The sequence below is a fragment of the Pezoporus wallicus genome, unplaced genomic scaffold (assembly GCF_028554395.1).
Source record: "Pezoporus wallicus isolate ANWC-B61680 ecotype Strahan unplaced genomic scaffold, APGP_CSIRO_Pwel_v1 contig_7461, whole genome shotgun sequence".
In the NCBI taxonomy this organism is placed as follows: Eukaryota; Metazoa; Chordata; class Aves; order Psittaciformes; family Psittacidae; genus Pezoporus; species Pezoporus wallicus.
Genome location: NW_026637976.1, coordinates 773,880 through 801,026, shown reverse-complemented (window position 1 = coordinate 801,026; position 27,147 = coordinate 773,880). Strand labels below are relative to the sequence as shown.

The window sequence follows — 27,147 nt, the reverse complement described above, 5'->3', positions numbered from 1 at the left end:
GAGCTACTCTTCACTGCCTTGTAGAGCTGATCCTTTGGAGAGTCTGAACATCCTTCCACATTCCCTAAGCTATTGTGCAGATAGAAGCACTAGCCAGAATGACAGCTGCACTGAAAGACAGCCCCAAACAAGCTGTGTAACACAATATCACTCAAACTGGTTTTATACATGGTCTTCAGCAGGACAATGCCTAAGCACAAAAACCTCTGTGGTGAAGACATGCCCTGAGAAGGTCACTTTTAACAGACTGCTTGGCAACCTGAACATGTAGTAAGAATGAACATGTCCCACTAAAAGGCAAAATACATTACACCACAAGCCTACAGCTCACTGGTGTCTTAGCAGCAGGAGGGACTCTGAAGAGCTGCAGGACACCGAGTCCACACAGATTCCCCAAAATGGGGAGTCCTGTGAATCTGAACAAGTTGTGCCTTGACATAACATATTCTTCATGCAGTTTCAGGCTCCTGTACCTATTGTGACATACACATTGCGTTGTGATTTGACTTCCTTCTTTGCATTTGGACATTTGAAACACCTAAGGAGAACAACTCTATTAATTTTTGTACTGAGGCAAATGAAATACCTTTTGCTCCCCTCAAGTCACATAAAACTGCTAAATCCAATACTTGTATTTTACTTTCTAGCAGAAAATTCACTGGTCATATTATTATACTGTGATCAGCAAACCCAGAGACTGCCTTCCTCCCTCCTTTGGGGATCTGTGTGCAGTTTAGAACAAGAATAGCTGGTGTTTGCTCATCAGTGCACACTCTTCCATTCTGTCATCCTGGTCCTCAGGGTCTTCCAGTTATTTCTTCATCTCCTCCTCCGTACTCAGTGATGCCTTTGAACTTGGTATCATCACAAATATCATCAGTACCTGATTTGGTTTTTCCTGGTATGGGTTGTTAAATACAAACAGTCCCACTAGTGATCCCAAGACAGTCAGACTGAGCCTGCCTTTCATGGCAGTGTTCAAGGCCAGGTTGGACAAAGCCTTGGGTGACATGGTTCAGTGTGAGGTGTCCCTGCTCATGGCAGGGGGGTTGGAACTGGATGATAAGATCCTTTCCAACCCTAATTATTCTGTGATTCTATCTCCTTTAGCCATCTTCCACTAGTCACTCCCTTCCCCTATTTGCAATTCTCATCCTGATCTACTTCTTCAGCTCACTGAAGTTTCTCATGGGACACCACTTCTAAAATGGCTACACAAAAGGCATCTTTTAAATCACATCTAATGTAGAAGAAACAACTATTTAATCTCATGTTCTAGTTACCTTTTAATTATCTCTTGGCTCAAGAACTGCTTCAAACTCTTGCAGCAGATGACTATGCAAATAAAACAGGCTTTTAGATCTGTTACATTATTCACATAGCCAAATGAATGAGGTTTTTGATCTCTGCAAGTGTAGAGCCAGCATACGGTATGCAGCCACTAAACAAATCAGGACAGAAACCAATGCTTTGCAAGTGACAGCTTTCTAGGCCATATCATGTTAGAAAGAAGGCTACTTGTAAGACTGGAGTCTAAAAGTTTAATTGCCAGGGTAATTTCTTCTTCTTCCAGGGCAATCTGATACTTAAGCGTTCACAAACTGTACAGATGAGGCCCTCAGTGACATGGTTCAGTGGTGGCCTTGGCAGTGCTGGGGTAAAAGTCGAACTTGATGATCTTAAAGGTCTTTTCCACCCCAGTTGATTCTACGATCTGTGTGTCTATGGATCATTCCACACCAGCAGCCATTCTTCCCCCACCCCTTTCCTTGTATCAGCACAAATACACATGCAGTAAACAGGGATGAGAAACTAATCTGATTTACAACTAATTCTGAGGAGAGTTTGAACCTGCTGAGTTCCCAAATCAAATTCCCCTCAGAAAGTAAATCTGTGTGCCAGATGGGAAGGAGGGAAGGGAGAGGCGTAGCTGCTTTCTTTGACAATGATGCTGGCTTAAATACAACTAGAGAACTGGGATGTAGGGTTGTTTAGCACCATGGAAATTAGGTAATAACAGTGCTCTAGCATAGAGATTTTGACATAAACAAGACAATACATGCTTGTAAAGGCCACTGCTATCTTTCATTTAACTGATGAGGCGGTAAAAAATACCACATCAGTTGTCAGGCAGAGAAATGTTCTTTTTTTTTCCCCTTCTAATGATGTGTAGCCTCCAACAGACCAAATTATGCATCTCACCCCTCCTATGGTTAAAGCATTAAGGCCCTTAAAGATCTGCAATACGTGGATGGAGGCAAAGAAGCTGGTGTGTGTTGCCACTGTGCCATGAATAACAAACCAACTCCCCTTCATGCCTGCTGGCATTAAGCAATTTATGAGCCTAAATTGGGAAGGAAAGTAGAAAGTAATTCACTGAGAAATAAGGCTTGGAACCTGGCTGTTAAATATAACAGAATCCTTTTCCATTCTTATTGCTCTCCTTTCTGGGGGAAAAAAACCACCCCACACTGAAACAACAAACAGTATAAAGCTGTCCATGTAGTTACTCCCCTTTCTGCGAGGCTGACAAATGGTGATGATCACAGACAAGTACCTAAAGGAATCAACCTCTGCTTTCCAATACAGTTAGGGACCAAGACTGTGATTTAAACTATAACTGCACGAGCATATTTAACTTTACTTCAAGTCCATGAGATACAATCAGCTGGGAAATACTTAGTGAAATTACATTGATTCTCTTTTTTAATGCACTCTCAAATAAAGGGTAAGTATGAAGAAAAGAACCTTGCTTAGCTGTGCAGAGAAATGTTTCCTCTGGATTTATGATGTATTTGGCAAAGAGTGTGAAAAAAAAACCACGAGTGCAGTACTTGAATGTCTGGAATGGGGCCACAACTGCATGTTCTCCATAAAAATCAATTTGGAAAGAGTTGTTGTAAAAAGTCCAGCACTTTTATGGGTCTAAATCTTTTCTACATTGATTCCTCATGTATAAATTATAACAGGGAATTCATACGCTGAAACTAAGAGAAACCAGATGCAAAAAAATAAAGGTCTGGAGCAGCAGTTTAAAGCTTCCCCTATTTCCCTCTTACCCCACAAGTCAGAAGGCCAGACTGGACAGGGCTTGGAGCAACCTGGTCTAGTGGAAGGCGTCCCTGCCCATGGCAGGGGGCTGGAACTGGATAATCTTAAGGTCCTTTCCAACCCAAACCATTCCATGATCTATCACCCCTGAATCTATGATGTGGGACAATAGCTTTGCCAATGCATCAATGCAGTGAAGCTGTGATGTATTTATTGCCATAAACACAGACTGAGTAGATAACTGATAAATGAAAGTCCAGTATCAGCAATAAACTCTGCCACTGTACTTAACAAAATTAAGTCACTTCATTCAAAACCAGTTATAACCAGCTTAGTAAAAGCATCAGTGATTGCTGCTTTCACCCCAGCCTGTATCTTCCTGTTGGAAATATAAGTATAGGGAAAGAACAGAAAGGATTTAATTAACATTAGCAAAAAACCCTGTGAGTTTCTCTTTTTATCTATAGGTACAGTAACAATTCACGTCTCTAGAAGAGATTTTTTTGGAGCAGCTTGGAATTTATTATCAGAGGATTCATTTTATTCCTCCGTGCTTCACTAATCCACCAACAGGAGCCACGTATCAGTTTTACAGCTGCTGATGCAGCAGGTATGCTTTGACAAGCGATTGCACTACTGATTTCAGACATTAAGGCTTTAAAGCTCTGTCCTGCAAAGAGCTCAGGGCTTTTGCTTGGTAGTTTTTCAGCTGTTATCCCTAATCAAAACGTCATAAATGAGGGAAAACTGCTCATGGCACGCATAAGTGAGTGTGATTTCTAACCTCCTGTGAAGAGGCAAGTCATACAAGTCCTATCTCCACAAGCACTGAATGCATATTAATACTCTTGGGCTGCTGTAAAAGGAACTGGCACCAAATACGCCATTAAGCAATCAAGACCATAACAACCAGTCTGCTCCACAACCCTAGAAGACATTCTGTGTTTAAATTCAGCTTGAATTTACACGACATGAAATGGAGTAGTTAAAAAGACCCCAAACTACTATGTTAAAATGGAGAAAAGAACATGGTGCTGTCACCCAAACCATGTTAGGAAGTCAGGTCATAGCTTCCCAGCAGCTGCTAATGGAAAGCAGTGGACAAGGATTCATCAAACCCTCCCTCTTACACGCACCATTGCCCATAGTGAGGGTCACCTCATTGCACTTGCCACTGATGAAATCCACATGGAATATTAGGTCAAATGCTAAATCACAACACGCATTAAACCATTCCAGTTTTACAGGTCACCAAGGGAAGGGATGGCAACATGACAGGAAGCAGTAAAAGGCAAATTGTGTTTGCCTTCCATCTTCAGGTACAAATTCATGTAAAATACCCCAATAAAACACAGTTTAAAACACAGGTTAGGTCCTCTAGCAGAGCAAGATTTACCTGATGGAATACAGGCTCTTTCAAATTCAAGTAAACCTGGAAAGATTAAAAAGAGAAGTGATTTACAACAGAGAACAGCATAACATTAATCTAAATACTGCCAAGACTTGTTCTGCTGGAATCAAGACACAAGCGCCTATACATGCGCTATAAAAGTTGCTTAAACATAGTTTCCTCTGGCAAAACCTGAGGGTTTAATTGTGGAATGATTTTAAATTAAAGAGCACAAACAGAGACATTAACATCTAGAATCAACTCATTTAATAAGAGTTGCAACACACAGAAAAACAACTAAGATGCAGGAATTACCAGTCTCAGTATGCACTGCAAGAAGCAAATGTACTCTAGTTTGAATTGCTATTCTTCATGGGTTTTGACAATGCTTTAGAATTTCATCAATTCATTTTACAAAATAGCTTTTCCTATTGTTTATGCAGTACATTTCATTCCTGCTTTGGAAGAGAGAAGGGCACTGGACCTTCAGCATAACATACCGTAAGTGTAAAACATCTTAGGAGGCAGAGAACAGTATTTTGATGGCAGAAATGACCTATTATAATACCTCTTATTTAAAAAAAATTGGCTATCAATACAGATAACAAAGGGAATTCCATCTGCAGTTGACAGGCAGCAATAAACTCATTTTAGTCATAAAGGGAACACACAGCACTGGGAAAGGGAATCAAGTCACGACAGTTTGAATTATTCTATTTAACAACTCTGTTCCTTTCTTATTCTGGCTGCTGTTTTAAACCACCACTCAATAGCCTGGACTGTGTATCACCTTTTGCAGTCTGTTGAACAGAATTACTCTCATTTCTGTAAATGAATTAAAGACAGGGAAGATGAGGAATGCAGCTTGTCTGAGGTACCACACACCAGCAGTGACTGCTTTTCTTACATTCTTATTCTAGCAACGGGATTACTGCTTTCCTTTTTCATTTATTCTATACAGGGTTTGGACAGAAAGGTTTCACGTTTCTCTCTCTGTTCTGGAGCCAGGCTGAGAGAGCTGGGCTGGGTCAGCCTGGAGAAGAGAAGGCTCCTGAAGGGGAGACCTGAGAGCAGCTCCAGTGTTTAAAGGGGCTACAAGAAACCTAGACAGGGGCTTTGGACAAGGGCCTGTAGGGCCAGGACAAAGGGAATGGCTTGAACCTGCCAGAACAGGGGAGGTTGAGCTGAGCTCTTAGGCAGAAGCTCTTCCCTGTGAGGGTGCTGAGGCGCTGGCACAGGGTGCACAGAGAAGCTGTGGCTGCCCCATCCCTGGCAGTGTTCAAGGGCAGGTTGGACACAGGGGCTTGGAGCAAGCTGCTCTAGTGGAAGGGGTCCCTGCCTGTGGCAGGGGACTGGAACTGGATGAGATTTAAGGTCCCTTCCAACCCAAACCACTCTGGGATTCTACAGTTCTCTGACCAGCACAATTTTCCCAGAAAAGAATGATTTGTCCTTCTTGACTGGAAGTGAGCAGAGATCCAGTGCTGCCTCTATAACATTCCTTCAGTGGCAGGAAAACTGTCAAACTACAGGTGGAAATGCCATATTAGAAAATACTTACTATGCTGACTACGAAGCTGTATGTTATTAACAAGAAAAGCAGTGGATAATTGACTGTGTTCTTGTACTTGAAACATTCATACCTGGAAGAGAATATAAAGAAGAGTGATAACATTCATCTCTTATCATATAAAGGATGCATTTTTTCAAGGTATGTTCACAAACTTTGTGAGCAAATTGATCCAAATGAGTCTTAGGCACTTTAAGAAACCGTATCTCCTCCAATAAAGATGTGTCATTTTATAATAAAAATCCGTAATTTTACCAATAAATGTGTCTTTTTAAACAAATCTAATGCAAAAGCCCCACTAAGCTCATGCATATAGAGTCAGTGGGAAGAGTTTGGGAATCAGAAGCACTTTCAGAAGGCACTTAAGGGGTGATAATGGATGGCAAATTAGAAATGACATTCAAATGCAATACAGCTGCCAAAACCCATTACATCTGTGAGCTAAAGGCAGTGTGGGAAAGGGGCTGCCTTACAAAACACTGAACTCCAGAGGTCTGTTCAAATGCAGATTGTTTATGGCTTTACACAGTCACAGTGCAGTAAATTTGTCAGACTGGGTAGTGGTAGAAGTGAAAGGTAGAAGCAGCTAATTGCTGCCAGCATGTAAAACAACTCATTGAAATTAGCTTTACAGTCTTTACACTATGGTTCAGTCACAGCTGTGATGGAATAACACACACGGACTGCATCTCCATCAGAAAAACACAACAAAAATTACCTGTGAGAAGCACAGGAGCACTAGGGCTAGGGGCAGGTGTCTCTGTCCCTCCAAGCTACATCTAGCCAGTTTGTTTCTTTATAAACTTCTATGTTTTAGACACCGTCATGGATGAATAAAAGGAAACAAAAAACTATTAGGAATATCTGGGGGAAAAAAAATTACAAGAGCACAATGTGCTACATTGCAGAATGGCTCTGCAAAGTAATGAGACAGCTTGAGAGGCAGGAGAACCTTATAGCAGTCTTCCAATATCTAAAGGGGCTACAGGAAAGCTGGAAAGGGACTTTAGACAAGGGCCTGTAGGGACAGGCCAAGGGGAATGGCTTTAACCTGCCAGAGGGGAGACTGGGCTGAGCTCTTAGGCAGAAGCTCTTCCCTGTGAGGGTGCTGAGGCGCTGGCACAGGGTGCCCAGAGAAGCTGTGGCTGCCCCATCCCTGGCAGTGTTCAAGGCCAGGTTGGACACAGGGGCTTGGAGCAAGCTGCTCTAGTGGAAGGGGTCCCTGCCTGTGGCAGGGGTTGGAGCTGGATGAGCTTTAAGGTCCCTTCCAACCCAAACCAGTCTGGGATTCTATGTACAAGGGAATGTCCTGTGCAGAACTACCTTCAAAGAAAACAAAATGATTATTAAAGACCTCTTCAACTAAACATTAGCTCATTTTCACAACACTCTAATTACGATCAGACATATGTACACAGAATCTTATTAAAGCCATGAATGCAGTAACAGACTTCAGCGCTTTTGAAGATAACAGAGTAACCATTGCACAAAATAAGCATGATTTTCGTATTCTAACAGATCTTTATAGCCACTTTTTGTCCTTTTCCCCAGACACATTCAAACCAGACAAAATAAATGCAAAGGCAATTTCAAGGCAACAGGGAGCTACAGTGGAAGTATTTCCACTAACAGAGGCATTACAATTCTGATCCAGACTTTGCACAAACCATACTAATGTATGAATCACAAACTGATGGGGAGTTCCACAGATGTGGGTTTAATCCTACAGCATCCCATCACCACCGCAAGCTCCCAGAGATGCCCCAGTTTTCAATGGCTGAATATTTGCTATGTTCAAAAGCAAAAAAGACAATTTCTTTTCCTGTCTTTTTGTCTGCAACAACTTGATTTATGGTTTGGATTTTCCGAGTGACAGAACAAATGATGTTAAATCCAGGCCTTGCAGCAACAGGCAGGAAAAAGCCAACTTACGGTATCTTTGCAGTTGCCAAACGCTACATTGCTCCCAAAATGAAACGGGAGAAAACGTCTTGGCATGGCATTAAGCTGTCATGCATGTTCCAAGACACTCTGCCCAAAATATGCACTCAGCTCCTCATAAAACTCTTTCTTCTTTAATTTTCCACATGAGTGGAGAGCAGGTTTAACCAGAAATCTGAGATTCGCATTTGGAGTCAGACTACAGCACAGAAATACAGCTCAAATCCATTCATTTTGGAGGTGTTACTGAAACTGATTTATTAGGGCTGCTGCTCACATACCAAGTAAGGCTGAGCTCTGGTTGTACACTACAGAAAGTCTCTAAGAAGAAGTATGTCTTTTTCCTATTAAACAAACACTGGTGAAACATCACTAAATAAGCAAGAACTAGGACTGAAGCCAGCCTGGTGCTCTAATGGCCAAATCGTAACGCTGCAAAACAGAGATCTCACTGAAAGCAGTAGAAGCTTCGGTGTCAGCCTCTCTAGACACCAGACTGGGCTTCACAGATACTAAATGGTTACTAGTTTATAAATATTCAGAAAGAAATAACAAGTACTTACAGGCAGTAGACAAACACACAACAACTGTATATCATTGGCAGCTCATCCAACAGCTATAAAAAGCAGAGACATCAAAACATGAAAAGTACTTTTAACTCACAGTAAATTCATTAAGGAGAGAGAAGTCTTAAGAAAACAGGAGTTTATAAGTCATTTGGAGAGGGACTCTACATCAGGGACTGTAGTGATAGGACAAGGGGTGATGGGTTCAAACTGAAACAGGAAAGTTTAGATTGAATATGAGGAAGAAGTTCTACCCTGTGAGGGTGCTGAGGCACTGGCACAGGGTGCCCAGAGAAGCTGTGGCTGCCCCATCCCTGGCAGTGTTCAAGGCCAGGTTAGACAGAGCCTTGGGTGCCATGGTTTAGTGTGAGGGGTCCCTGCCCATGGCAAGGGGTTGGAACTGGATGATCTTAAGGTCCTTTGAAACCCAAACCATTCTATGATTCTATATCCACCTTCCTGACTGTACTTCAAATCCCATCCAACTGAAAGATCCTGCATTAATAAGCTTATTACACTAAATCTTTAGTATATGATGTCTCATAAAAAGCCCACCCTTCAAAGGATCATGCCATTTGTACTGTTCATACCTCCTAAAACACTGGTAAGAATTAGTTTTGGGAAGTCAGCCTAGATAAAACTGCTCAATACAAGCAGCAGCATCTTCTTGCTTCTGGACAAACTCCACAGAGAAACTGAAATGCATTTTTCCCATATGATAAAATAGAACTTTAGGCCCTTAGGGAAGTGTGTTGTGATGTGCTTGCACGTTCCTGACTTTGGAACCTTCTCACATTGTGTTAATTCAGAGACAGGGTTTTGAGAGTTCAGATGAGCTCTTAGGCAGAAGCTCTTCCCTGTGAGGGTGCTGAGGCGCTGGCACAGGGTGCCCAGAGAAGCTGTGGCTGCCCCATCCCTGGCAGTGTTCAAGGCCAGGTTGGACACAGGGACTTGGAGCAAGCTGCTCTAGTGGAAGGGGTCCCTGCCCGTGGCAGGGAGTTGGGACTGGATGAGCTTTAAGGTCCCTTCAAACCCAAAGCATTCTAGGATTTCCATTTACTATGGGGGAAGTACAGACTGCCAGCACACACTTCTGAACATAGGCTTCTTAGTTTTGAACTTGATTCAAAGATCAGTTTCCCTTATCTTCTCACACCTAAAACAGGACCAGCCTCCTTGTGTCCCTTTAGAATGGCTTGTACTTGAGAATAAGAAAGAGAGGAAGACTCAGCTGTTGCTACTCAGAAGATACTGACTTCACTATTAATGTTACAGGTACATCTAGATTAGTAGAACACAGAAAACATTAAGATGAAAAAAAGGGATACAATAAATAGTAATAACTCTAATCTTATTAACCCACAGTTGTGTGAACTTCCCAAAGGTTGAAGTGTCTTCTACCAACGTAATTGCTTATAGCTCCTATTTTAGGGTTTATATGTCTGTATACCTATTGATGGAGAACAAGACCTGTGCTACTCCCATTGAGAGCAGGAGTCATGTACAATGATACTTAAGGTAGATTAACTCTTGCTGTATGAGTTTCATTTAGACAATAATATGACTTTATACATAGATACATACATAAAGCGATTCTCATCTATTTATGAATACTCACCTGCATTTCGTACTTCAGGGTCATGTGGAAGCACCAAGATCCCAATCCCACAGCTGAAAACAAATCAAAGCTATGGTTAACATAAAAGTCTATACGGAAATCTTTGCAGTACATTAATTTCAATGCATAAACTTTACTGGGGAAAAAAAAAAAACAAAACACATTAGAACATCAGCATCCCATTTCAGGGACAACTCCCCAGTCTCTCCAGCCTTCTACTTTACATTTTAGTAACCAGTGATGTGCTTGAATTTATGGGGTTCTCAATACTGTCCTCTATGAATCTCAAGGAGGACAGAAGCAGAGGGAACCCAGAATGAATGGGACATCACTATTCCATTTCTCTTTCAAGTACATTAAGATTTATCTGTCTTAATCCTTCTATAAGGCAAAGCATCGCTCAACTGCCAATACTGCTGAAGGCCTGTGATATTTCTGGTTATTGTCCAGATTGAAAAAGTATATTTTACAAGGAGCTTGTCATCAGCTCTAGAAGCAGAAATTAGTTGCTGCTGGAACTCAGAACTAGAAGGTCAGGGTAAACAGATAAAGCCCACACAGCAGGGATTCATTGCATGAAATGAGATCACCATTCCCAAGCTGCCTGCTTGGAAGCTCACCCTTCTGTGTAATGATTTTCATTGACTTGAAATAGTTGATTTTTAAACTCTGAAGTTAATTTATGAGATATACACTTTGCCTATACACAGCTTTTTCAGTCAGACAAGGACAATGTTTCTTGGAAGTTATTTCACTGTTCAGAGCAAAGCTGGTCGAGCGGTTAATGTATCATTCATCACTTGGAAATGTTATCAGTGAAACACTCTCATTAAGCACCAGCTCATTTTTATTTTGCAAGAACAAGTCCATTAATATGATGTCTTGTCTCCCTTCGAGAAATTATGTTTTACCTCAGACTGCTTTCAGAGAAAGCCGAATCATTTGCACTCAAGCCTCGATCACTGGGTAGTGCTGCTGTGCTGCAGGACCTGAACTTTGTCTACACAAGGCAGTGAGATCTCACTGATGCCTTAATAGACTTACTGAACACCTCCCTGGAAGCTTAAGGTCAGGGTGGATGGGGCTTGGAGCAACCTGCTCTAGTGGAAGGTGTCCCTGCCCGTGGCAGATGGTTGGAACTGGATGAGCTAGAGCTTATCCAACCCAAACCAGTCTGGGATTCTATAACTCACTCTAACAGCTCTGCGTTCTACAAAGGATTCCCAAGGCAGTCCATTAGACATCTTTGGATGCAATCAGACTAGAATTGTGATTATTACATGTAGTCAATGAAACGAAATACCTAAGCATGTAACCTCACTGATACAGTGACACTTACACATGTATTGCCAAATACACTAATGTCTTTAATTCTCTGGAAAAAATAAGCATGGCTGTCCACCAGAACATAAACTACCCTAGTGGAAGGTGTCCCTGCCCACGCCAGAGGATTGGAACTGGATCAGCTTTAAGGTCCCTTCCCACACAAACCATTCTGTGACTCTAATGATTATTCATTAGATGACACTTTCCCTCTCAGACACCACCTCCTCAAACACTACTGTGGTAACTATGCACAATAGCATCTCTTTGAAGAAATGGTTTAAATGAAGACTAAGGGACTAAACATGATTCTTTACATATCTCATTTATACCTGCTTACTGCAAAGGCACAACTTATAAACATTTTACAGTAGACACTGAATGAGCTAAGAACCATGTTTCTCATTGGAAGATGTTATATCTTAACAGAGAACTGCGCAAAAAGCTTTGTGAACCTCTTCCAAAAGGAGGAAGAAAAGACTGCATTAAGAGATGAAGTGTAGCAGCTGAAGCATATGACATATTCTGCTTCACTAACATCACTATATAACTGGTAAACTTCAGCAGAAGGGAGCTGATACCTAATACTGCACTCACTGGGCCGAGAGCTGTGCTCATCAGAGTTGCTGTCTCATGGCTTAACGCACCATGGTTCAGTGCTGAGAACATTGCAATGCAGAAAGAAGAAACACCCATCACATGCCAAGGATCACAAAGAAATCTTTATTTCCTCTGCTATACCCACAGCACACTACCCTTTTGTCATGTATTTTAACTTGTGAATTTAGAAAGGGTTTGACATGTATTTGTCTCCTGTAAATTAACAGTTTAATACTTGAGCTCAAATGTCTTCACATATAACTTCTACCTCCAGTTCTACAGGGATGCAGCTACCTTTAGATATACTTCTCATCACATAATTTCAGGGTCAAGGCATTTCTAAGGAATACTAGAGAAGCTGTAGCTGCCCCATCCTTGGAAGTGTTCAAGGACAGGTTGGAGGGGGCTTGGAGCAACCGACTCCAGTGGAAGGTGTCCCTACCCGTGGCAAGGGGTTGAAACTGGATGAGCTTTAAGGTCTCTTCAACCCAAACCAGTCTGGGTTTCTATGATTCTATCAGTATTTACTTCACAAAACCCATCATTGCAATGAGATGTTCTACCAGCTTTGTACTTTCCAAAATGCTAGTGACCACCACCACTGCAATTACACCAAGTTTCAATAGAAGGAGCTTTCCCATATAGCCATCAACAGCCCAGCAGGGCTTAAAGCTTACATTTTAGGTGTTTCCTTTTGCAAAGGAGCTTCAGTCACTGAAAGCTGTGAATCAGTTGGGAAGCTTTAACACCACCTGAAGCAATACCATTTCCTTTCTAAGTACTGTAACTCACTTTGCATAGGTACTACAAGTCACTCAGCATCTTAACATCAACCAACCTCTCAAGTTAAGGGGGATACATATAACTTATGTATTAAGCACAGAATACACATTAAGTCACAGTATTATGAGATCAGAATAGCACTTTAAAAGACTGGAAACACAAAGTCAGGTTAGCTGCTGTATGTGGACTAACATGGTTCTTTTTGCCCTGCAGCAAATACAATGTGTAGTTACTATCAGTTGATGTGTTAGTGATGACATAAAAGCAATGCATCTGCAAACTGTACTTCATACATAGCTATATGGCTGTGCAACACCATCAAAGACTGGAAGGCAATATCCATGCTAGGAAAAATCTGACATTACACATGAGATCCAGCTCCATATATGAACCACAGAAACTCTCTGGATTTGAACCTCACAAGGACACAGATATCCCCTATGGATTTTTCAATAGTTTTAGGAAGACATATCACATAAGCAGAGACAGGTCATTTCAGATGAACTTTGATCCATCAAATTCAAGATCCTTATCATAGGCCTAAAGCCTTTATAGAAAAAATACTACTTATGAGGATTTCAGAGACGTGGTTTGAATTTAAACTGTAAAGGTACTGTATGAAAACATTCCAAAGGAAGGATGCTCCAGATGCTAACACATTTATTTAGGCATCTATACATGAACTGGCATTATAAAGAGTAAGTCAAATACATGGGGATATTTCAGGATGAGCCAAATGATTCTCTAGGCTTTACTGACTGCAATGGCAGATGGACCCCTCTGTAGAGATAAGCATTTAGGTGTATGAATCCAGAGCTGAATCCCATCTATGACTTACAGTGACTGAACTGAAGATCACCACCACCACACTGCATCATAGACAGTCAAAGAATGAAACAAGATGAAAAAGCAGAATTAAATGAACAGTTCTTAGGGAATGATGATAGTTTGTAATGGTTTCCCTCCACAGCATAAGAGATGGGAAAGACCTGGTTACAAGGAATGTGGAGCACAGCTAAGGCTGTTCCCAGACACTGTAACTCAACCCTCTGTGCTTGTGACTTGTCAGAGCAGTTGGTGGTGTGAATCTGTGCCAAGTTCCCCTGAGAAGCTCCCAGGCACGTCACAGCAGCCAGAAAGCTCCAGGGCTGTGCCCAGCAGAGAATTTGTATGCAGTCACCTCGCTTTGGAGGCTAAGATGAACAGACACACAGAGGCTGTTCCACGCTGCTTGGCTCCAGCACTCAGGAGTGCTCCCAAGCACATCTGATTTACTAACATGGACATGGCCTAAGCACCTTCTCTACAGTTATTAGGTAAGAATAAGGGCATTACCTCTGACTGAAGGGCTCCTAATAACTATTTTCACAGATACAGGGGGTTTCACTAGACATGGAGTAAGTTGTTTATGACTATGTCTAACGTAGAGAATGTTCTGCATCCTTTTTTTCCCTCCCCTTTGGCACAGCTTAAATGACTGAGCCCTATTAAACAGGCCAAAGAAATACAAACCAACACAATTCTTCCAGATTTAAGTAAGTAAAGTGACCAAGTAAAGCGTCCAAGTAAAGCATCTAATAAAGTACTTCAGTGACTGCTTTTTCTTGCCTTCTTAGGTTTAAAGAAGTTACACCCCTTCTCTTTTATATATGTAGACACACACACTGACATGTATATATATATACACATATATAAGTAGCTTTTTTCTTAAAATCAAGACTCTTTTATAACACCAACTATTTGGTTTTCATGGCTTCCCAGGACACAAGAAAATGACATATGGTAGAACCTGATACAATACCACAGCATCATAGGGTCTGAAGAGTAAGTCTTATGAGGAACAGCTGAGGACCTGGGGGGGTTCAGTGTGGAGCAGAGCAGGCTCAGGGGGGACCTGATCACTCCCTACAAGTGCCTGAGAGGAGGATGGAGCCAGGAGGGGCTGGGCTCTGCTCCCAAGGAACAAGGGATGGGACAAGAGGAAACGGCCTCAAGCTGCACCAGGGCAGGTTTAGATGGAGCTGAGGAACAATTCCTGCCCCAGAGGGTGCTCAGGCATTGGAACAGGCTGCCCAGGGCAGGGCTGCAGTCACTGGCCCTGCAAGTGTTCACACCCCGTGGAGACGAGGCCTCAGTGCCACGGGGCAGTGGTGGCCTTGGCAGTGCTGGGGATCGGTTGGACTGGGTGAGCTTAAAGGGCTTTTCCAACCTGGTTGATTCTGTTCTATGATAGAGAAAATCAAACCCCAATGGCTTATCCTTCAAGGTAATGACAGCCTGATGATTTGTTCCACTTACTTCATGAGATGCAACAAGCCAACTTAAGATTCTTCCTCATAGTAACCTAAAGCTTACAAATCAAATCCAGTTCCTGATGAGTTCATTGACAGCATTCCCTTTGAGCCCAAAAGCACCAGAAATAAGGGCTGAGAACAGTGGGCTGTATCTCAAAGAATTTGCTGAGAAGTGCAACTCAGCACCAGTATGAACAAGAAATTCATTTGTACAGTTATTTAGAAATCCCCTTCTTGTCCTGCCAACTTTGGATCTTAGCATATATGCGAAATGAAGAGAGCTTCCCAAATGCAAAATGCATTTGGTTCCAAGAGGAAATACATCCTGACAAAAGAAATTGTGGGGTTTAAAGTGAAGCACCGAACACAGCATGGTAAAACACAAAGAAATCATAAAACCAGTGAACAGTTCGGGTTGGAAAGAACCTTTAGATCATCCAGTTCCAACCCCCTGTCATGGGCAGGGATGCCTCACACCAGACATGTCACCCAAGGCTCTGTCCAACCTGGCCTTGAACACTGCCAGGGTTGAAGCACCCTGTGCCAGCACCTCAGCACCCTCACAGTAAAGAACTTCTTCCTTATCTCCAACCTGAACTTCCCCTGTTTCAGTTTGAACCCATCACCCCTTGTCCTATCACTACAGTCCCTGATGAAGAGTCCCTCTCCAGCATCCTTGTATGCCCCCTTCAGACACTGGAAGCTGCTCTGAGGTCTCCACGCAGCCTCTCTTCTCCAGGCTGAACAGCACCAACTTTCTTAGAATTTAACTTAATGTTAAATGCACTGCTCCTTTCCAGATTAAATCTACCCTTGTTTGTTACAAATTAAGTCAGCAGAGTAAAATCTGTTAATAAATCAAATTACTGTAAGGGAAAGAATTCTCTCTGGTACTTTCTTACAAAAAGAAATTTCTCTACACTTACTTCATCTCCACTTCAGCATGCCCCTCATTCAGTCACATGCACAGAGAGCATGCCAATGTTCCTGGCACATTTCAACTCTATTTCAAGTTCTCTTTATCTCCATATTTGCTTCTTTTGCTCTGTAGTAGAACAAATGTTAAAAGGTTTGTGATTCCAAACCATCCTGTTCCTGGTTTTCACTGAGCAACTATAAAGCTTTCTGCATTCCTTTACATCTTTCAACTGCTATGAAACATTAGGAATAGTGAAGCAGAGGCAAAACAGAAGAGAAATGTTCTTGGGAGCAACCTTTAATGGCAGGTTCCAACCTATGAGATGAAAATCAAATCATGCAAGCATTTATCACTTCAGACAGGAGTCAAAGGCATCCCAGGGCCAGATAGCAGAGCACAGCTGGAACTCAGGACTGCCCTCCAGTACTGCTGTCAAATACACAGGCTGAGCTCCCCTTCATGGACACAAAGGACAGTATAAAACTGAATGAAGTCCACGGTATTTATTGTGATCACTCAGACCTTTGGGGTTGTTTTCCACACATCAAACAGTATATGAGAAATGTCCACTCAAGCCAGTCTTGCTGCGACAGCCTGACACTCTGGTCAGATAGCAGCACACTCTGTCCATCACAATGTGTCACTGACAGAGGTAGCAACAAGCTACAGGGAGGACTGAGTCTCAAACATAGAGTTTTACATACTTGCATTTGACCTCAGAGCAGCCTTCCAGTATCTGAAGGGGGCTACAAGGATGCTGGAGAGGGACATTTCATCAGGGACTGTAGGGACAGAACAAGGGGTAATGGGTTAAAACTGAAACAGGGTAGGTTCAGGTTGGATATATGGAAGTTCTTCCCTGTGAGGCTGGTGAGGCACTGGCACAGGGTGCCCAATGAAGTGGTAAATGCTCCATCCCTGGCAGTGTTCAAGGCCAGGTTGGACAGAGCCTTGGGCGACATGGACTAGTGTGAGGTGTCCCTTCCCATGGCAGGGGTTGGAACTGAACAATCTTAAGGTCCTTTCCAGCCCAAACTATTCCATGATTCTCTGATTTATTTGCATTAACTTAGAAAGAATAGCAAAATGGGATACTCTGATTCAAGAAGATGCAAAAAGTCAACTTCAGCAAACGCTGACACACTGTTTTTTCCCATCTTTTTAGAAGTAAACCTCAACCTTCAAGAATTCCTGCTGCCAAACCTTGTTCTCCTAAGACAAAAATGAATAATTACTCAAACCCATAAAAAGCCTACAAATGGCTATTTGGAAAGCATTCAGACACATCCAAAGCTGTACGTTGCTGCTGCTTCTCTTTCACACATCAGCAAAGCTGACGCTAAGAGACCATGAAGTTGTACCTAGTGTATGTTGCAGTTTAACTGGTTTCAAGAATACATTTAGCATATGGATATGTGGTTTTCAACAGTGTTTGTCTAAATAGGGAAGTGTGCCATTCTTAGAAGTAGCATTTCTACTGCAGTGATAGCATGTCTGCTGTAGTGGGACTGTAGTGACAGGACAAGGGGTAACGGGGAAGTTTAGACTGGATACAAGGAAGAAGTTCTTTACTGTGAGGGTGCTGAGGCACTGGAATGGGTTGCCCAGGGAAGTTTTGAATGCTCCATCCCTGGCAGTGTTCAAGGCCAGGTTGGACAGAGCCTTGGGTGCCATGGTTTAGTGTGAGGTGTCCCTGCCCATGGCAGGAGGGGTTGGAACTGGATGATCTTAAGGTCCTTTCCAACCTTAACTACTCTATGATTTACTATAAATCACCGAAGACTGGGAAGGATTTAACTTTCCACAGAGATAAGAGGTATAGCAAACACAGAAACCCTGTGAAACACAGGAATTCTGTGAAACTTGCTTTGAGACCCAACTGCCAAATCTGAATCACCTTCAAACATCTTTCCTCATAAGGAAAATAACTTTGGGTTACATAAGGCCAGGTAAGACAGGGCTTGCAGCAACCTGCTCTAGGGGAAGGTGTTCCGGCCCATGGCAGGGGACTGGAACTGAATGAGCTTTAAGGTCCCTTCCAACCCAAACCAGTCTGGGATTCTATGTACAAGGGAATGTCCTGTGCAGAACCACCCCATCACCTACCTTCAAGGAAAACAAAATAATTATTAAAGGCCTCCTCAACTAACCTCATTCTTTGCAGCATTTTAATTACTATCAGCCATACAGAGTTGTTAGAGCTATAAATGCAGTAACAGACTTCAGTGCTTTTACAGATAACAGAGTAACCATTAATGTTTTAAAGAAAGTTGGTTCTTTTCTGGATTTTGCTACTTTAAAGAATAGACTGCCCTTAAGTTCACCTCTGCACTAATGTCACATTGTTCTTCCACCCCTGCACAACTTCCCAGACACAATGGCATTTTACTGGTGATACATGCCAAAGAGGAACTGAAAACAAATGCAAACTCATTAAAGAAATCCCTTCCATTTCCCTCAGGATCTCAGCCATTTCTTGTACTACTGTTCCAAACAAATGTCACAAAGATATTAATATGGTGTGAAACTGTTTGGAAGTAGGACACACAGGACATCGTCTGTAAATGATCAGAAAAGGAAGCAGGAAGCTAAAATGCACTGAGAAGGACTTCAAGCCAGAAGAGGATCACTTCAAAATCTCATATAATTATTAAGTGAATTCTATCTTTATGTGATGTTATTTTTCATGTTCATTACAGGTGGACAGATGTTATTTGCTAAGACAGTAAACATCATCAGTGCATTAAGCTGAGTTCAATATTCAACATCAAACAGGCAATGTCAGTTTAGAAGAGAAAACTCAGTTCCTGTTCAGTCTAAGGAGGAACTTGCTCCTTTTACTCCCTGAAACTTCCAAAATCCAGGGAGCAACAGGATACACCACCAAAATTATGCCACAGTGACTGACCAAGGCTTTAATTTAGACTACATTTTGGTACATGTTGTTCTACAAGCCCAAAGAAGTGGTGAATGCTCCATCCCTGGCAGTGTTCAAGGCCAGGTTGGACAGAGCCTTGGGTGACACGGTTTAGTGCGAGGTGTCCCTGCCCATGGCAGGGGGTTGGAACTGGGTGATCTTTGGGTGCTTTCCAACCCAAACCATTCTAGGATTCTATGTTTTCCTAACAAATAGCAATTTTCAGTAAACATTAACAAATATAACAGGAGGTTTACATTAAACACACATAGTATTTGGATTTAACTACTTGGTTAATTCCTATTTAGATACTATTCATTGCACATCAGAGCTCTCTTACTAATGAAACAGCACAAGAAGCTTTACACATACCTGTAAGACACAAATATGCAGCTAAATAGCGTTTTTCAAGGCCATCTTTATGGGTCTGAATTGCACCATAGAGCGGAGGTACAATGAAAATCAGGTTACTCACTGTGTTCCCTGTAAGATAGAAACCAAAAGCAGAGATTTAGAATTGGGTACTATGTACTTTAAATAAATAAAGCTGCATTCACTCATTAAAGAAAGGTTCAACAGTTTTCATCCACAGAGCTGCACCTTTTCAGATGTTGTTTTTGGCTTTCACACATAATACAAAGTTTAATCTTGGTACAACACATGTAACTACTTAAAGGCTAAAAACCCTCTAATTCTTCTTTATTCACATCTATGGACAGTAATAAAAACCTCATTTAACTAAAAAGTTCTGCTTGGATGGTGGTTACTTTCTTGGCAACAGGCAGTAAAATGGGGTTAAACTGACTACACAGCTCCTGAATTAAACCCCAATCCCTTAAGGAGATAAAAGCCCCAAATAGTTCAAGCCTAGTATTTAAAAGAGTTGCTTGTTTGGCTTGTTTTTTCCTTTTCTTAAACCTATTCTTGGAATTCCCTCCTCCACACTCCCTTCAGATACTTTAAGGTCACCAAGTGACTCATTCCCAAATGAAACCGGTTCAAGCTTTACTATTCATGCGCTGGTCACTGTGCACACACAGAACAACTTGGGTGGAGTGAACCATCACAGATCACAGCCTGCAGAGGTGGGTCTGTGCAAACCTCATGGAGTTCAACAAGGCCAAGGGCAATGTCCTGCCCCTGGGTCGGGGCAATCCCAGCACAAACACAGGCTGGGGGAGACTGGATGGAGCAGCCTGAGGAGAAGGACTTGGGGTGTTGGGTGAGGAGAAGCTCCCCATGACCTGGCTTCAGCGTGCACTTGAGCCCAGAACCCCCCGTGTGCTGGGCTGCACCCCCAGAGCGTGAGCAGCAGCTCAGGGAGGGGATCCTGCCCCTCTGCTGTGCTCTGGAGAGACCCCCCTTGCAGACCTGATCCAGCTCTGGGGCAGCAGCACAAAAGCGACGTGGAGCTGTCGGAGCGAGGCCAGAGGAAGCCACGGAGACAGAATCACAGAATGGTTTGGGTTGGAAAGGACCTTAAGATCATCCAGTTCCAACCCCCTGCCATGGGCAGAGACATCTCACACTAAACCATGTCACCCAAGGCTCTGTCCAACCTGGCCTTGAACATTGCCAGGGATGCTGTGAGGGCTGGAGCAGCTCTGCTCTGGAGGCAGGCTGAGAGAGCTGGGCTGGGGCAGCCTGGAGAAGAGAAGGCTCCTGAAGGGGAGACCTGAGAGCAGCTCCAGTGCCTAAAGGGGCTGCAGGAAACCTGGAGAGGGGCTTGGGACAAGGGCCTGTAGGGCCAGGCCAAGGGGAATGGCTTGAACCTGCCAGAGGGGAGACTGAGCTGAGCTCTTAGGCAGAAGCTCTTCCCTGTGAGGGTGCTGAGGCGCTGGCACAGGGTGCCCAGAGAAGCTGTGGCTGCCCCATCCCTGGCAGTGTTCAAGGCCAGGTTGGACACAGGGGCTTGGAGCAAGCTGCTCTAGTGGAAGGGGTCCCTGCCTGTGGCAGGGGTTGGAACTGGATGAGCTTTAAGGTCCCTTCCAACCCAAACCTGTCTGTGATTGTACAGTGGTTATTTCTTTAAGACCACTCTCCCAGTCTGATTTAGATGGTTTTTCACTGTCCTGGCTAAGCAAAAGTACAAGGAAATATTGAGAAGTTTAAGTGAAGCGTAAGGAAATGGTACATTTCTCAGCAGAAGAGATGCAGATTCAGCTGTTTTTTGCCTAACCACAAATCATAATTTTGAGAACGAATGGGAATAAAATGACATGCAATTTAGGAAAAAGATCAAACCTATTAAAAAAAACACAGACTACTGCTTACATAAATTACACTGCACACTTTCACACGCCATTGGTTAGATATCTATAACATTGAAACACCAATTTCCAAATCCTTTAATGAGAAGTACAATGGATGAGGCTATATAGAGGCAGAAAAAACTTCAGAAAGTGCTGAATAAAAGAGTTTCACTTCTTAAAACAAAGCACAAGAGCGTGCAGGCCATGTCTGAACCAATACTCTTAATACGAGCACTTATATAGAGTGATACAAGGGGTAAGAGGTTCAAACTGAAACAGGGGAAGTTTAGATTGGATATAAGGAAGAAGTTCTTTACTGTGAGGGTGCTGAGGCACTGGAATGGGTTGTCCAGGGAAGCTGTGAATGCTCCATCCCTGGCGGTGTTCAAGGCCAGGTTGGACAGAGCCTTGGATGACACGGCCTGGAGTGGGGCTTCCCTGCCATGGCAGGGGGTCGAAACTCAGTGATCTTAAGGTCCTTTCCAACCCTAACTACTCTATGATTCTATATTTCAGGAGTCCTGCTGCAGAAGATCCATCCCAAAGAAAAGTGAAACTACCAAACTATGACCATAAAATCCCAAAGAATTACAGCACCTCCAGGATCAAAAATCCATACTTAGAGGTTTGCAAGAAATTCAGTTCCAAATGGAAATAAGGCTCTTTGAAGCAGAGATGTACCTACGTAACAAGGTTGCTCTTCTAAATCCTCACAAAGTAGATTCAAATCTCAATTTGAGACAGTTCTCAACCAGGTAAAAATCACATCTGATTCTTATCACACCTTCCTCATTGATTTAACATCATCTCCTGCAAGCCATGAATTTCACCAAGTTATAACAAGCAAAACAGACATGCCAGAGACTTCACTCTTCTTGTCAGCTCTGTACTATGTTCCTTCTTGTAAAAGAAGCCCAGCTGAAATCAAAACAGCTCTGCAAAGAAAAACAAGTTTATACCAAAGAAAAGGCCTTTTTCATGTTTAAATTCTTTGGGTTTAATTCTAAAGGTTAAATCATCATAGAATTGTTTGTGTTGGAAGGGACCTTAAAGCTCATCCAGCTCCAACCCCTGCCACGGGCAGGGACCCCTTCCACCAGAGCAGCTTGCTCCAAGCCCCTGTGTCCAACCTGGCCTTGAACACTGCCAGAGATGCGGCAGCCACAGCTTCTCTGGGCACCCTGTGCCAGCACCTCAGCACCCTCACAGGGAAGAGCGTCTTCCTAAGATCTAATCATTAACCTTTTACCACATTCCCACAGTGTTGCAATGGGCAGTGATTCACTTTCAGTGGAGATCAGGTTTGGAAGAAATCCACTATAACTCAGTGCTGTGTAGTACACTGACCATTACCCCATCCTCCCATAAGCCATGCGAAGATGTCATCAGCCTCAAAAAGTAGAGCAAAGGCTATGTCTGGATAGTGAGTCTTCCGCTTTCTAAAGGAGCTCTCAAAGAGAAGCTTTTAGACATGACAGAAATACCACTTTTCAAGGTCACTTTGTTATGAAAGTGTCAAAAACCTGGCAAAAATCCAATGTGAAGATGCTGAACAAAAGAGATACCATCATGTTTACCCGCAACTGGGAAGGGACGTGACTTGAGAAGAGACCTGCAGCAGGAAAACAACTTTCAGATGGATGTAAGACTGCAGAAAGGGGTTCCTCTGGAGGAAGGGGAAGGTTTCCACACTTCCTGTAAAGCCATAATCATGTTAAATTACTGGTAATTTATGAGTGTTTAATCTAGGCCCATCTTGCTGCGAGGAAATACCACAGCCCTAATCTAGCTGTACATTCCTGCCACTCCTTCTGTTCACTTTTTGGCCTATATTATGCAGAACATTTGTAGCAGGGATTAGGCAAATCTCTTTGCAAAACATACAGAGAGTTGAGCAAAGGTTTTCAGAAGGGAAATGGGGGCAGAAGAGCAACGAAGTCCTCCAGCACGCTGCTGGCTAAATGACTTCTCTCCAGAACCAAAATGCTGAGGGTCTATTTCACAGAAGTCCAGCTAGTCTTTAACAGGATTATCCTCCCATAGAATAGCTTATAAATTCATTTAAAAGGATTTTTAACTCGTTCCAGCAGTGGGATATGCACAGAGATTAGCAAACAATAGCAAGAAAGAACAAAAGGGTGACACAACCACAGGTCTGTAACTCGAAAGTTAATCAACAAGCAAGGAAGTGAAACAAGTATGGAAGGAAACAGATATGGAAGTTGAAACTGGGGGAAAAGTTCAACTGGGACAAAACCTCCACTTTTACATCAGGTTTTTACAAAAGAAAGGAAAAATAAAGCAGCAGTTCTCTTTTGGAAAACCAGAGATTGGAGAGTTTGCCGCTAAGGGATGAGGCAAGAAGGTATGTAAAGTAATTGAAGCAGAAATTATTGGTTATGGCTAGAAGATACATGGTATATCCAAAATCAGATGAATGCACATGGATGGATGAGGGTTTAACTCTGTACAGCATTCTTCTACTTCAGTACTGGATTCCTTGAATGCTGGTCCAGGGAGTGATCTAGTTTTTCTTTAGTGACCACAGGCTTGTGCTTCAGCACATCTGTCAATATAAAGGATGACTGGTTTATCAGAAGAAGAAATGAATGAACTTGACGACTGCAATGACAGGAACAGTGTTAAATATGATGGCCAATGTCAATATGAACCCTTATTCCAAATGTAGGAGTAATCTATTTAAAGAGACAGAAAAGTGAATTAAGATGGTGTGGTGACTCACCATAAGATATCACTGCAGGCATCAAACCTCCTAAATTTATTTCCAGTAGAGGAAAGGAAAATAGTAATGTCTTCATGCCAGGCAATAGTAGACTATACTAGATAGTAACTACACTATCTAGTTACTGATAGAAGAAAAGAGAAAGCACATCAGGTGCAGAGAAGCATCACTTACATGGGAGGGATGAATGGGAGCTTACAACACCAGTAGGGATATAAACTGGTTAGCTCACCTAGCCTAACAAAACAGCAGCTGGATGGACAAAGAGACAAGGACAAAAGAGAACTAAAGGATAACACTGACCAAAGAATACATAGATATAAACTAACCATAAGTAACAACTGTGGGCTGGAATTGAGAGTAAAGCTTCCCACTGAAGAGGGGATGTTTACCACTGCTTCCCAACAGAAGTGGGCAGCACAATGAACCCACCTGCTTTCAGGATGAAGCTCAGTAAACTTAAAGCCAGATTATATGATGTGGTGGCCTGTCACAGCAGTAAACCACACTACGGTCACAAAGGTTATACATGGTACTGGGTAAAGTGCTAAATCAATGTCAATTTACCTAATCATGATAAATGCAGAGCGTGTGACTGACCTTACCAAAGTTCCTAAGTCTTTCCAGAGTGTTTTACTGCAAATCATTGATCCAAGATTCTGTTTTATTCATTGACAGCATGCCAGGCAGCGCCAGAACTAAATCAAATTTATGCAAAACATCATTTCTACAAGCCTCTGTCTACAGCTGTGTGAAGGTTAGACCACATCTGCAGCCTGCTCTACAAATACAGCAGCAAAATCTGACAAGTCTTTTTGACAATTCAGGTACATTCAAGGTCATCTTCCTAAAGTCAGGGTCATCATTCCAGTGTCCTCAACATAAAAAGGACACGGAACTGCTGGAGAAAGTCTAGAGGAGGCCACAAGGATGATCAGGGGACTGGAGCAACTCCTGTATGGAGACAGGCTGAGAAACTTGGGGCTGTTCAGCCTGGAGAAGAAAAGATGTGTGGAGACCTCAGAGCAGTTTCCAGTGTCTGAAGGGGGCTACAAGGATGCTGGAGAGGGACTCTTCATTAGGGACTGCAGTGATAGGACAAGGGGTAACGGGTTCAAACTGAAACTGGGGAAGTTCAATTAGATATAAGGCAGAAGCTCTTCCCTGTGAGGGTGCTGAGGCGCTGGCACAGGGTGCCCAGAGAAGCTGTGGCTGCCCCATCCCTGTCAGTGTTCAAGGCCAGGTTGGACACAGGGGCTTGGAGCAAGCTGCTCTAGTGGAAGGGGTCCCTGCCCGTGGCAGGGGTTGGAACTGGATGATCTTAAGGTCCTTTCCAACCCAAACCAGTCTGGGATTCTATAATTCTATGATCAGGCCCTGAAAAAAAAAAATATATGCGTATCATCATAATTGCACAAAGATCTGTACAAAACCTGATCACCTCAAAGACAAAAAACAAACTTAGAGAGGAAATAGCATTTACAGGCAAACACAGGACTTAATGGTATACAGCCAGCTTGCTATAGATGGAGAGCACACCAATTTGAAGGACCTTACTTTCATCAAGTTTCTATTTCCCCACATACGTAGTTGACTCTACTTTGGAAACTCATTTCTGTAATAAATGTGGATAGGAAGTTGAAAGGATAAAACCAGAGAAGCTGTAAACAGCCCCAGTTGTAACGGAACATGGTCATAAGGATATAATACACAGGATGTGAAGACAATATGGGAGTTAGAATACAGGTGATGTTTTCAGAGAGGGAAGAAAAGTGCTTTCATAAAAGGAAGCAAAAATTACCAGCTTCAGCTTTCCACAGGGTGACCAAGGTGATTTACACAGTGTTAAGAGATCCCTTCTCTAAGGTTTGTACACAGAATGACTGAGAGATTCACCAACAGCAAGGATCTTTTTAAGTGTTAAAAAGCTCTTCCTCCCTCTGTCAAATGAATACGGAACTTTCACTCTGCTAGGGTTTCTACAGGACTCAAACTCAATAGAGATACATGTTACATTTCTGCAGTTAAAAAGTGGACTATACACTAAAAGTTCATTTGAAATCAGGGCTAACAAACACAATATTCATTACAGCTTTCAGCCTCCCCTTAGGGACAACTGCACCTCACTGTGATAAAAGAGAAAGGAAAGTAGCAAGTATTTCCTAAAATAGATACCTAAGGACTAAAATATCCCTTTAAGTAAAGCAAACAAACAAGATTCTGAGGCTGAAAACCTCGGTTTCATTGTCTGGGCATCATGGTGCTCGGCACAGGCAGTTTTAGTGCACTTTCTGGCTCATGGAGCTTTTCCTTGTTCCATCACTGCATGAAGAAAATCAAAATAATGATATAACAAAGCCTATCAGATGGCATCATGCAGAACCTGAATCATATTCTGAAAGCAGCCAGAAGGATAAGGGACTATATCTCACATGTTTTATTTCTGGAATCATCTCAAGCAGCTCTGGTGTGAGCTACAGATCATTACTGGAGGGTTTACCATTAGAGCAATGGTGAAGGAACACAATTCATGCACATCTTAGATTATAACCATCTACCATTAGGTACTCCCCCTTTTAAAAAAAGATTCTTCACTTGGAAGGATCTCCAGGGATATGAAACCAAACATGAATACACACAGAGAATAACAGCTTAAAAACTGGAGAATCTAGAGTATTTACTTACAAGAACCATAGAATAGTCAGGGTTGGAAAGTACCTTAAGATCATCCAGTTCCAACCTGCTGCAGTGGGCAGGGATGCCCCACACTAGACCATGTTGTCCAAGGCTCTGTCCAACCTGGCCTTGAACAGTGCCAGGGATGGAGCATTCACAACTTCTCTGGGCAACCTGTGCCAGTGCCTCAGCACCCAGCACAGTAAAGAATGAGACTCTCATTCAGATTGAAGTGGCAGTTCTCAATACAAGAACTTCTTAATTCACCACAGCGTTTAAAGTGTCAGCAGCGGAATTAATGTGAATCAAATCCAACAAGTTCCCATCCTGTGTATGCTATGTATTATCAGTAATAACTATGCCAGAGCCTAGAGCAGGTTTGTATCATTGATGTTTCAAATACAGGCACTTCATGATAGTTCAGAGGACCCGACTTCACAGAATGAGCTGGTTTGGCCACTCAATTCAATCTTGTGCTGTTTTTGCTTCAGGCTTATCACCAGG

General features: G+C 42.6%; 1 protein-coding gene across 1 annotated transcript in view; it reads right to left on the bottom strand.

Moving 5' to 3' along the window:
• Positions 1-27,147, bottom strand: part of ACER3 (alkaline ceramidase 3) — a 61,569-nt gene that overhangs the window by 16,615 nt on the left and 17,807 nt on the right. The window contains exons 2-6 of the mRNA XM_057408568.1: positions 19,345-19,455; positions 10,137-10,189; positions 8,516-8,568; positions 6,003-6,084; positions 4,448-4,483 (exon numbers count right to left, since the gene is read on the bottom strand). Coding sequence (XP_057264551.1) covers positions 4,448-4,483; positions 6,003-6,084; positions 8,516-8,568; positions 10,137-10,189; positions 19,345-19,455 — 335 coding nt within the window. The remainder of the gene's footprint in view (positions 1-4,447; positions 4,484-6,002; positions 6,085-8,515; positions 8,569-10,136; positions 10,190-19,344; positions 19,456-27,147) is intronic.